This window comes from Drosophila tropicalis, unplaced genomic scaffold (assembly GCF_018151085.1).
Source record: "Drosophila tropicalis isolate 14030-0801.00 unplaced genomic scaffold, ASM1815108v1 contig_158, whole genome shotgun sequence".
Classification (NCBI taxonomy): domain Eukaryota; kingdom Metazoa; phylum Arthropoda; class Insecta; order Diptera; family Drosophilidae; genus Drosophila; species Drosophila tropicalis.
The window spans coordinates 6676875-6688203 of record NW_027172602.1 but is presented as its reverse complement, the minus strand read 5'-3'; the positions used below and the strand labels follow the sequence as shown (position 1 = coordinate 6688203).

Below are 11329 nucleotides of genomic sequence, written 5' to 3'. Positions count from 1 at the left end.
AAAGAATCGAAATTTTTTTGCAGTTGTTTAATTTAGTTGATTGCTTAAATTATCATAAAAACAAAAACAAAAAAATAAATACGAAAATATATACATATACATATATATATACCAACTACAAAGATCTATTCCAGAATTTCGATAAAATTAAAGGGCGATTTTTGAATATTGGGAATGAAATAAAATTTAACTAAAATAATGATAAAAATGGTAAAAGTTAAACAATTATCGTTAACTATTAGCCAAACGAGACACTTTCAAATCACCTAATCTTTTGGCCAAAATTTTGGCTCCTTCGTGTATTACAAGTAACTTAAAATTCTCTTTACAGTTAACTTCGGGGTCACCATTTTAATACAATAAACAAATTCGTTTTACTCATTTATAATTTATTATCAGATTAATGAAAAAAAAAACACTGGTTTATCATAAAGCTAAATGTAAAAGTTTTGCCAACAATTTGTCAGAGCAATTTTTGCCTCATATAATATTTGGTATAATTTGATCGCTGTCATCCTCTTCATCATCTTCGTCCTCCTCCTCATATTCTCCATCGTCATCCTCATCGTCATCGTCGTCGTCGTCGTCATCATCTCCATCATCATTCTCGTCGTCGTCCTTGTTGTTGTTGTTGGTGGTGGTGTCGCTCACCGTGGTCACTGCTGGCGCCATCGTTGATTTCAACTGAATGGTCTTGGTTGGCTGGGTGGTTGGGGGAGTATGGAATCGTTAGAAGGATTGGATGATGGCACACTTGTTGCATTCAATTCTGTCGACGGCCTGGGTACACGCCTCATTGTTGTCGCCTCATCAAGGGGTACAGCAACATTGCTTAACGCTTCATTAGTCCCATTGTGGCTGGCAACGATAGTTGCTGCAGCTGCTGTTCCACTCGTTGTCCTTGATGCCATTGTCGTTGTCGCTTCAGTTGCTGTTGTCGCTGTTGCTTTTGTGGTAGTGGATGTCAAAGTTGTTGCTGCTGTTGCTGTTGCGGTGTCATTTGTTGGGCTTTTTGCTTCGTTGCTCGCTGCGGACTGTTCCAGTTCCATTTGGTTGTCATCAGAAACACCTGCGTCCAGTTGGTCCACATCGGTGTCGGTTGGCGGCGGTGTAATACGAGGTGGCATCACCGAGGTCAACAGAAACTCATCGCGTATCTCACAGGTCTGGCCAAGATAGCCTTGCTGGCACTGACACCGATAGCTGCCATCCTCCCGACTCAGTGATATGCATTTGCCTTCATTTTCGCACGTCTCGGGATGCTCTACACAATAGTTTAGCTCTGTGTATGTGTGTGGGTTAAATTGTTGCCTGGTAGACGGGTAGACCAATACTTACTTTCATCACAAAGCATGCCGCCCCAACCAGGATGACAATTGCATTCCCAGGGTGCATCACAGTCGCCATGAACACAGCCGGGATAGGGGAAACACTTGTCGCATTGAGTCCCTGTCCAGCCCACCTTGCAGCTATCCATACGGAGATAGATATAGAGAGAAAAAGAGAAACAGAGAGAGAGAGAGAGAGAGATGAAGCAAGTCTACCCATAGTCGTTCCACTACCGTTAACTTACCGACATTCACCAGGTTTGCGACAATAGCCATGCTGCTTGTTGCAATCGGAGGCGCACAGAGCTGTTAGGGTTATAGGAAAACATTGAAATACAGGTGGGTTATGTTGAGGGGTCTTGTCGGACTTACGCGTCTGGCAAAGGAGTCCTGTGTAGCCGGGCAGACAGTTGCACTCCAACGGTTTGTTGCACGTTCCATGCTGACAGCCCGGCATGGTAGAGCATTCACTGCACGTTCGTCCCGCCCAACCGATGCGACAACGGCATTCGCCTGGTGCCTCACAATAACCACGTGTGCTGTGACATCCACTCCGACAACTGGCTGCACAGAAAAATGACGATTTTGCATACAAAATTTTCACCTACTTCTCATTGCGTACTCACGTTCCGTACAGAAGAGTCCATCCCAGCCGGGTTTGCATAGACATTCGAAGGGCTTGGTGCAATCGCCATGCTGGCAACCAGGCAATGGTATACACTTATCGCACAGTTCACCGGTATAACCAATGCGACAACGACATTCGCCAGGTCGTTGGCAATAACCTGTAACCCAAGAGGTAGAGAGAGAGAGAAAAAGAGAAACCCGGGCAAATGCTCATGTGAAAGTAACCAGCTATTAAATACAACAAAACAAACAAAATTGTAAAACAATAACAAACAAACAAAAAACAAAATGGAACTCTTGCGATACTCTTCACTAGTATAAACTTCTAAGGTATTCGAAAATCTTGTTCAATGTGGCCGTTGCCATTTCTCCCATTATATTTATGGTTAAAACAAGCAATTTTCCCATATCGTCAATGCTAAAGGTGCTCAGGAAACGGAATACCAGCACAGCGGAGAGAACAACGAAGACCAGCCAGGCCACGGAGATTAGGAAACGTGCAGACCAAAGAATTGAATACCAGGCAATAAAAAAGACTGCTGCATAGGTAATCACTGCGGCCAAATCCTTGGTGGCATTCGTGCTTACGACATATAAGGTGTGTAACTTCATCATGAACTCCGAATATTCTTCCCATGTAAAAAGCTCCCGACAATAGTCCAAAACGGTAGCCATTTTAATTTGAATTATTTTCGTTCTCGTTCTCGTTCTAGTTTTCGTTATAGTTTTTGTTTTCGTTCTCGTTTTTGTTGACTATATTTACAAATGATTTTGATGTGATAGTCAAGGCAAACTGAAGTCAATACTTACCATTCATGGGATCACAATTACGCTTACACATGGGCACTTGACATAGATCTCCCTGCCAACCGGTCAGGCACTTAACATCACCCTTCTCATCGCAAGTGTAGTGTGAGTTTGCCTTGTATTTCTGTGTCTTCTCGCAGGCCTAATTCATAGAGAGAGAGAGAGAGAGAGAGAGAGAGAAAAGAAAGAGATGGCTTTTAGATTTTAAATTCATAACAGTCTTCCCTCTCTTTGCAACTCACACGCTGCTTCCAAAGGGGTATATTTGTATTTCCGCCACTTTGACGGGACAAATCAAAGTTTCTTCTGAATGCCTCGATGGTGCTGATTAGGCTGCATATTAGCAGTAGAAATCTCATTTGATTAGAGGTCATGAGGGGGGAGAAGGTCAACTAAAAGTTCTCTGTAAAGTAAAGTGTAACATTTATTATTTAGACCGTTAATAGAAATCGTACGCACACACACACACACACACACTACAATCGCAATTAACATGTTTTAAAGACAACTTTCTTTACAAAACAAAACAAAAAAGAAAACAAGTCAGAAAAACGAAAATCCCCCAAACTGACTGACAACCGATTTCTTGATGAATCACTTTAAACAAAAAACAAAAAAAAAAAAAATAAATAAATAAAGCGAAAAAGAAAAGAAAAGAAACGTCAAGAATGCAAATTGAAAATGCCTGCAACACCCTGTGCTCTCTCTCTGTCTCTCTTGAGGAGGGTGGCGGGGCGAATATTGCAAACACTTTTTACTTGTTGGTCTTTCTTACTCTGCGTTCGCTTTGGGACTAATCAATTTGCCGTCACTGACATCGTATCTTGGCCTTCACCATGAACTCGGTGAGACGCTCAGAGAGAAATGGTAAAAACGACAGCAGCAACAGCAGTAAAAACCAACCAACTTCAATTTCTTGGCCACCTAGAGTCACTCACACACACACACACACACATGCAGAGAATTGGGTCAAACGGTAAATTCAAACCAGCTGAACGAAGCTCAGCGCATGCGCGCCTCACTTCGAGATACTTCCAGTGAAAGATCATGGGCGTACTATAGTTAGGAAGGGGGCGCTATCGTAAAAATTAAAATTAAAACTTAAAAACTAAAGTTTGTTAATTTTTGTTGCCTCTTTTCCTTTAGACTGTATTTAGGGCCAAGTTTTGACCCAGTTGCAAAGAGAGTTACACCAATCCTAAAGGCAAAATAGGGAAGATGAACCGACTTTTTTGCGCGCAGTGTATTTGCAAGTTTATCGTACTCTAATTCCTCTATATACTTTAACTAATGACTTTATTATTAAGTTTTTAAAGATTGAAAAACCATGAACCCTTCGGAAAATGTAGTATCTAGTCAAACTAAACAAAATGATTATATATGTAGAAATTGGTTTCTTTTTCTGTTTTGCTTTGTTTTAGGACACTAATTGAAATCCTAAGAAGGTAATGTGTTTTCGAAACTAAGTTAAGTAGTTCTGGATTCAAATATGACAAATTACTTTTGGCTTCTTCCATCACTCACTAGAATGTAAGTATAAAATGTATTTTTTTGTGAAAAGTTTAAATATATTCAATTTTAATTGCAAATACTTAATTATTTTTCCCATTGGCAGTCACCTAATTACCCATTTCGTTAGATAAATAAATAAGAAAAATGCTTTTAAAATTATACATACTTGTTCTTTATTGAACGATTCTTTTGTTTCTTAATTTTTGTATATATATATTAGTTACTATATAAGTAATTATTATTATTATTTTTGTTGTTATTGTTGTTGTATGTATGTATGTTGAAGCTGATGCTAATTGAGATTTTTTTCTTTTGATTGATTGTTGATAACTAATCCTTGACACAAAAAATTGAACACAGACGGACAGAAGGATATATGTATGTATCTGGACAATTTTGTTAGCTATATAAGTCGAGTGACGAACTATCTGAATAAAATGGGATTGATGGTTGTTGTTGAAAAGTAAGTGTGTGTGTGTGTGTGTGTGTGTGTGTTTGTGATTGAGTGTGCTTATGATTAATATGAATTTAGTTCAACTAATTACGATATAAATATATAGTTAAATATCGTATTGTATATGTATGTTTGGGGTGATTTCACATTTCAATCTTTTTTATTTTATTTACTTTTTTCGTTTGTTTTTTTTAGAACTTAGGACTAAATTGTAATATGTATTTGAAGTTGAACCAAGAATTAATATCCCTCGTGAACTTTAGATCAATTTAATTAATTCTACATTTCTAAGGATTAAATGCGCACAATTATTTCAATATGTCATTTAATATTTTGTTTGTTTTTGAAAAGACATTTTAAATGGATTTTTTGTTTGTTTTTGTATGGAAGTTGAGTAAAAGGATATCGGTATATACAACTTTAGTATAACTTTTAGCCGCAAATTGTTCTTAAAAGTTAGGACGAAAAAAATTCATGGAAGCGACTTATTTGAAAACTGGCAACGCGGCGTTTATTGAGAATAGACAATGTTGGTTGCTTGTCAATGAGTTATCACTGTATTACCACATAATAAACGATTATTATTCATTTGCAGAGGGTGGGGGGAGCGGGGTGGAAACACACACACACACACACGCACACACAGAGTCACATGCACACACAAACACACACTTTGATGTCTATTCTTAAATTTACTTACATACATGTAGGGTGAAGGGGAGTGGGTGAGCGGGAACTGAGGGAACTGGCCGGGGGTTGGGTTAAATTTAAAGGTGGGTGGGTTAATGCGTGACCTTGTGGACGATAAGAAGAAGAGCCTAGAGCGATATGATACTCATGATATGATGAGACGTGAGGAATTGCTGACCATATATTATGTATTTTGTGACACGAACTATTACTCTTTCTTTTTCACTCTCTCTCTTTCTTTCTCTCTCTCTTTCTGTCTACTTTTAGCTCGTGCGTCTGCTCGCTTAGCTTATCCGCTGCTTATCCATACATCATATAACCTACCATACTACACATACATATATTTTGGATTAAAAAAAAAAAAAGTACAATTACAACTGGAATTGTTGAAATTCTATTTTTCTCTGTGCAACATCGTGTGCATCCACGATCTACATCGATCCTTCGGCTTAAACGAATATGAATTGCGCATGGTTGCACTTCTTGGGCGGTCCAACGGTCAGACGCAGCCATTTGCCACGACAAGAGGGCGCCGCCAGAGCACTCCAACGCGTCGTACGTCCGGATAGACCTTCGCCCCGGCAATGATAGCTTATTGGCGGCGTTGCTGTTGTTGTTGTCAATGGAATGGCCGCGGCACTACGCTTCGATGTTGCCGAACGTTGACGCTGATGCGATCCAACAGGCAACACACGCTGATGTCGATACTCGTAGCTTTCATTGCTGCCCGTATCGAGCATGTTTTGAGCATCATCTTCATCGTCATCCTCTTCCAATTCCTCATTGTCCTCATCATCGCTATTGTTATTGTTGTTGTTATTGTTATTATTGTTCTCATCCTCATTGGAATTCTCTGGGCTCTTGTGTGGCAAAGTTGTCGTTGTGGCCATTGTTGTGGATGTGGCATAGACATTTGACTTGGACGTGGTGGAGCTAACAGTGCTGTCTTGTATAAGAGCCTCCAGATCACATCGAACGGTTATGCGATCACCTGGAAAAAAATATATTATTAACTTGAAAAAGTCTACCAAACTTGGCTATAGCTTTACCTTCTAGCATTAGATTATACGGGGGCAACTTGTGGCAGGCTTTTGATGCTTTAATCACCTCGAATTCCACACAGTATCTGTAAGAAAATGAAATATGAAGAGATAAAATAAAACATAGCATACACAAATGCAAGTCAAAGAGAATAACTAGGTTGGTGACCCCGATGCGGCAAGGTTTTTGAAACCATTTGGCCATTAATTAGGTTATCGAAATGCATGTCAAAGGTGAGCTAAAGTTTTTTTTTTTTTAACTATTTAATTAGCTTATGAAAACGTCAATCAAAGGGAATATCCAAAGTGGTGACCCCGATGTGCCATGATTTCTAAAACCGTTTAGCGAATAGTTCAAAGGAAATGATTATTCCTTTTTATCTAAATTATTTTGGTGCTCCATATAAAATGAAATCTGTATGTCTTTATGTTAGCTCAAGGCTAAATGCCTTTTTGCTTTCGTTCACTTTCATTCGTTTAATCTGACTAACTAACTAACTAACTATTTGCCAGTCATTCTATTCATTTTGCAAGTCCTTCAAACAAGTCCGAAACGCATCAGTAGATAGCGGGAAAAGCGGGCGCGAAGAGGCGAGGACAAATACTTGAACTTTTGCCATCTGCCTTTATGATGCTTAATATTATAATTATAATGATTTTGCTTTACCAATTACGAGCAGATAGACAAAACGACAGAACGACAGTCAGACAGAAGGCACTCACAGTTAGGCACTCACTGATTGTCCAATTGTGCGCAACGACAGCGATGACAAAGTCAAGTGAAGACAAAAAAACAAAAAAAAAAAAAAAAAAAAAACGAAATGGCACATCAAAGGGGAACCCAGTCACCAGGAAATTCGAACTGTCTATTAAGCCTAACAATTTCCGTTTCCGTTACGCAAAAATAGGCGGGGAAATTGCGACAAAAAAACAAATCGAAGCGGCATAAGAACAAACCAAATAGGCTGACAAGTGGCCGAGTGCGTGAGTGTGTGTAAGCGTGTGTGTGTGGTGGGATATGTGTTTGGCAGCTGTCAAGGTGTTGACAACGGAAATTGCCTCGGAAATTTCAACAGTGCCTGACACATTTTGCGGCTGTTGAAAGGGCAGTTCCACTTTTTTCATTCTCCCTTTTTTTGTTGGGGTTTCTTTTTATTTTAATGGCATATTAATTTTTCCAATAATCGAAAAATATGTTCCTATCAAAGCAAAGTAAAAGACACAAACGAATGTTTGGTTGGTCGCACTATAGAGTATTGAAAATCCGTTTGAGTTTTGGTCACAGGAAGTTACCATCTTTCCCATTTCACATTTCTCCCTTTGAATTTTCAAAAGTTGAACTTTTCGTCCACATAGCCATGACCACCCCAGCCAGTCAAAGCAAACCTAAAATTAGGTAGTGTCTCTTGCATTCAATTGGCGCAACGGAAATGAAAATCGGCGTCGGACTCAGACCACACACACCACACACACAAAACTCACTAAAAATAAAATATACAATCAAACATAAAAAAAAAAAAATAAGAAAATAACACGAAGCAGCATTAATAAAAATATTATTAAAGAGTCATGGCAATCCGAGTGTGGGGGTGAATGCGAAGGAGGAGGCGGAGGAGGCTGTGGCGAGCAGGAGCAGCTGACAGCTTAATTAACTGCGGGTTCCATTGGCTCTGCCTCTGCCCATGCCAATGCCCAAGTCTGTGTTCGTGCCTCGTGCCGCGTCGGCTATAAAGGTAAATTGAAAAAATTAATGCAAATATACAGGCAGCCGCCGCACAAAGTAATAAAAATAAACAAGGCAATGCACAAAACTTCAAGAGCAAAACATAATTAAAGACAAGCAGCACGAGGAGACCCACAAGCGGAATGGAGCTGGAGATGGGGCGACAGTCATGGAGCGATGGGAAGTTAGCCAGTCCAAAGCAAAGTATCGTACAACAGTTTACAGCGGCTTTGACACAGCCGTTGGCCAGCAGCAAAGGAGGCGGGGAGGGGGGCGGAAAGAAGAAAAAAACAGAAAGAAAACAAAAACAAACACAAGATGCGATCATAAAAAACAATTGTTATGGTTTGTGGTCGAGTAGAGTAAAGAGTGCCGGGGCACAGAGAGATGCGATAAGTAGGTAAGTGATTCATTTGAAGTATGAATAGTTAATTAAGAAATAACAGAAATGCGACGAGTAAGTAACACATTCTTACTTAGACATTACTTGAATAAGTTTTCACATAATTAATTTGACTCCTTTAAATGGTTAGGCGACATTTATTATTATAGAACACTTTGATTGATTCAAACGAGGGGGTAGCCCAATCAATTTATTTCAAGCCAAGCTAATAACCCAACATCTATAAGTGAAGTTTCAATAATGAGTTTTTCGAAAAAGAAATGGACATTTCTCAGAACTGTCCAGAATTTGGTAGTCTCCCAAAACTATGCTACAAAAAGCTACAAAGGACTTTCCCTCTTTGACTCTACTCAGTGAGTATCTCAAAATGGATTGTTTAATAAAAATAAACTTTGCTGTCGCCGCCTAATTAAAGGATGATGTTAATTATTTTAAATCTTAAGTTGTGTCGCCTCTTTAGTTGGCACTTTTATTAGCTGTGGGTCAAAGCTAAGCTTGAGCGCAAACTCTTGATTTCAGAGATGTGAGGGAGAACATAATTTGCTTGTCAAATATTTTACCACTTCAAAGGGCCGACAACTGTCAATAACAAGAAGAACAACATGTACACACATATACACAGGCACTTAAAAAAGTATTTGCACTCGCTTATAAGAAGAGCAAACAGGAGAAGAACATGGTGGGGAATAAAAAATAAAAATAAAATGAAACGAAACGAAAGAATAAGGGAATGGGATGAAGGAAACACAAGTAATACGAAAACGAAACTCTGCTTTTACGCTAAAAATAATTGCTCAACAAAGTTCCCTTACAGCTGGCTGGTTGGCTGGCAGGCAGGCAGCCAGGCGGCAGTCTCAGGTCGTCGACTGGTTGCCCAATGTTATCCCAGTTGGTGCCCAGTGGCCCCGATCCATTTTGCCTACAAATGCCGACGAGAACGATGTTGCCACACCGGAAGTGACAACGGCAACGACTACGACAACGACAACGGCGACGATGACAACGACGAGGCGACATTGCAATTTGGATTTTGGAGCAACAGGCGAAACGACAGCGACAACAAGGACGATGGGCCAATGTCTTGGACTTGGCAAAAGGAAGCACTTTGTGGCGCTTGAGTGAATCGCCTCAAAAGGGAAATGTTAAAGAGACTCTGCTGGACGTGCCTGTTGTCCTTCTCCACTCTCTTTCGCTGTCTCTCTACTTGCCTTTTTTTTAATGATGATTGAGCAGCAGCACAAATTTAGCTGCATACTTTTGGGGCTGTTGGGCATTGCAAAAGCGGATTTGCGGACTGGCCAGGGAGATTTTGGGGATTGGTGGTAAGGGGATTGCTGTGACAGTTTCGCTCGGCTTGGCAGAGCCGCGCTCTTTGTGCAAATAAAGCTGTCACCATGTAGATTAGACTGAACCAATTTCTTTCCCCAAACTGTTTCTATTACATGTCTGCCAAATAATTGATGTTGACAATATCCCAAAGGTAAACGTTAGGTTGAAACGAAAAAGAAGAAAGAAGCATATAATATTACCATTAAGTTATTTCATGGTTATTCAATGGAAAAGTTTTCTAAAAATTATCAAAAATCCCTAAGAAAGAAAAGGACAATAAAAATTGATTGATGGCCGTAACTAATTTTGATTATGAAAAATATTGTAGATTTCTATGTACATATATGTTGACCAAAGAATTTTATATTAGATTACAATCTAAGCTTTGATTATAATTAAATAAATTTCGCTCTATCTCACTCTCCCTATGAATCTTTCTCTCTCTCTGTCCCTTGTGAATTGCCTTTATGTTAAGCCATTGCCTAACCGAATGGCATTGGTAGACTGTCCTTTGGTTAGCCGCCATTAAGTGCATAATTCAATTTGGAAAAACAAGTAGAATTTGAGTGCCCCTAAAAGTATGCAAAGCAGCCACAGCCGCAACAGCAACAACAACAACAACAGAAAAGTGCGGCAGCTGCATAGATCAACTGGCATGAAAACGACGACGATGACGACGACGACAACGACGACAACGACATGGCCTGGCCACGGGCTTTGGAGTTTGTATATAATGAAAATAAAGTAGCAGCTTTTACGCATTTTTATGGTTTTTATTTTACTGTCAACCCCACATCACCCGCTCCATCCTCTTTGAAAAGACCATCCAAAAGAACGTATGCAAAATGGAGAAAATGCAAAATGGGGAGAAGGCAAAACAAACGCAAACAAAATACGCGATAAGTGCGAATGTTGAATGTTGCTGCTGTTGTTGTTGTTGTTGTTGTTGCGACAGCTGCTTTTACCTGCTGCTACTGCCTATGCAAATGAGACAAGGTCCCTGGCAAAAAAGGTAGCAGGGCACAGACTACCCTGTGTATGGCTAAAGTCATAAAATCTGTCAATTCGCAGACCATTGTCTTCAATTTCCGAGCCAACCCTAAGACTAACAATCAAGTTGAAAGCAACAAAATGCAGGAGTGGAATAACATTTTGAAATTGAATATATTAGTTAATGATAATTGGCAAAAATATTGATATTCAAACCCCGGATTAGATTAGGAAAATAGGAAAAGACTAGACCTATAGAACAAATAAGTCATTAATATTCATGGACGAGTCGGGGGAGTAGTTAAATCCGCTCCTGTTTTCTACTTATTTTCTAGGTCTTTTTTTTGTTTTGGTGTCGCCATCGCCATTGCCAATGCCGTCTGCGTCTTTGGTCTCCTTTCTGTGCTCTGTCTGAGAGGGAATTTA

At 39.6% G+C, this 11329-nt stretch overlaps 2 protein-coding genes across 4 annotated transcripts in view; both read right to left on the bottom strand.

Annotated features, from left to right (window-relative positions):
• Positions 1 to 373: 373 nt before the first annotated feature.
• On the bottom strand, positions 374 to 3136 carry C901. Its single transcript, XM_068303239.1, is given in 8 exon segments — positions 374 to 678; positions 681 to 1282; positions 1339 to 1469; positions 1574 to 1634; positions 1701 to 1892; positions 1955 to 2113; positions 2766 to 2904; positions 3005 to 3136. Coding segments are annotated over 8 exon segments (1614 nt in total). The 3' UTR covers positions 374 to 480.
• Positions 3137 to 4480: 1344 nt separating this feature from the next.
• Positions 4481 to 11329, bottom strand: part of vex (somatomedin B and thrombospondin type 1 domain containing protein vexed) — an 81243-nt gene continuing 74394 nt past the window's right edge. For all 3 annotated transcript variants that reach the window (XM_068303571.1, XM_068303570.1, XM_068303572.1), the window contains 2 exons: positions 6468 to 6544; positions 4481 to 6409 (listed from right to left, as the gene is read on the bottom strand). In XM_068303571.1, coding sequence (XP_068159672.1) covers positions 5868 to 6409; positions 6468 to 6544 — 619 coding nt within the window. In that variant the 3' untranslated portion in view covers positions 4481 to 5867. The remainder of the gene's footprint in view (positions 6410 to 6467; positions 6545 to 11329) is intronic.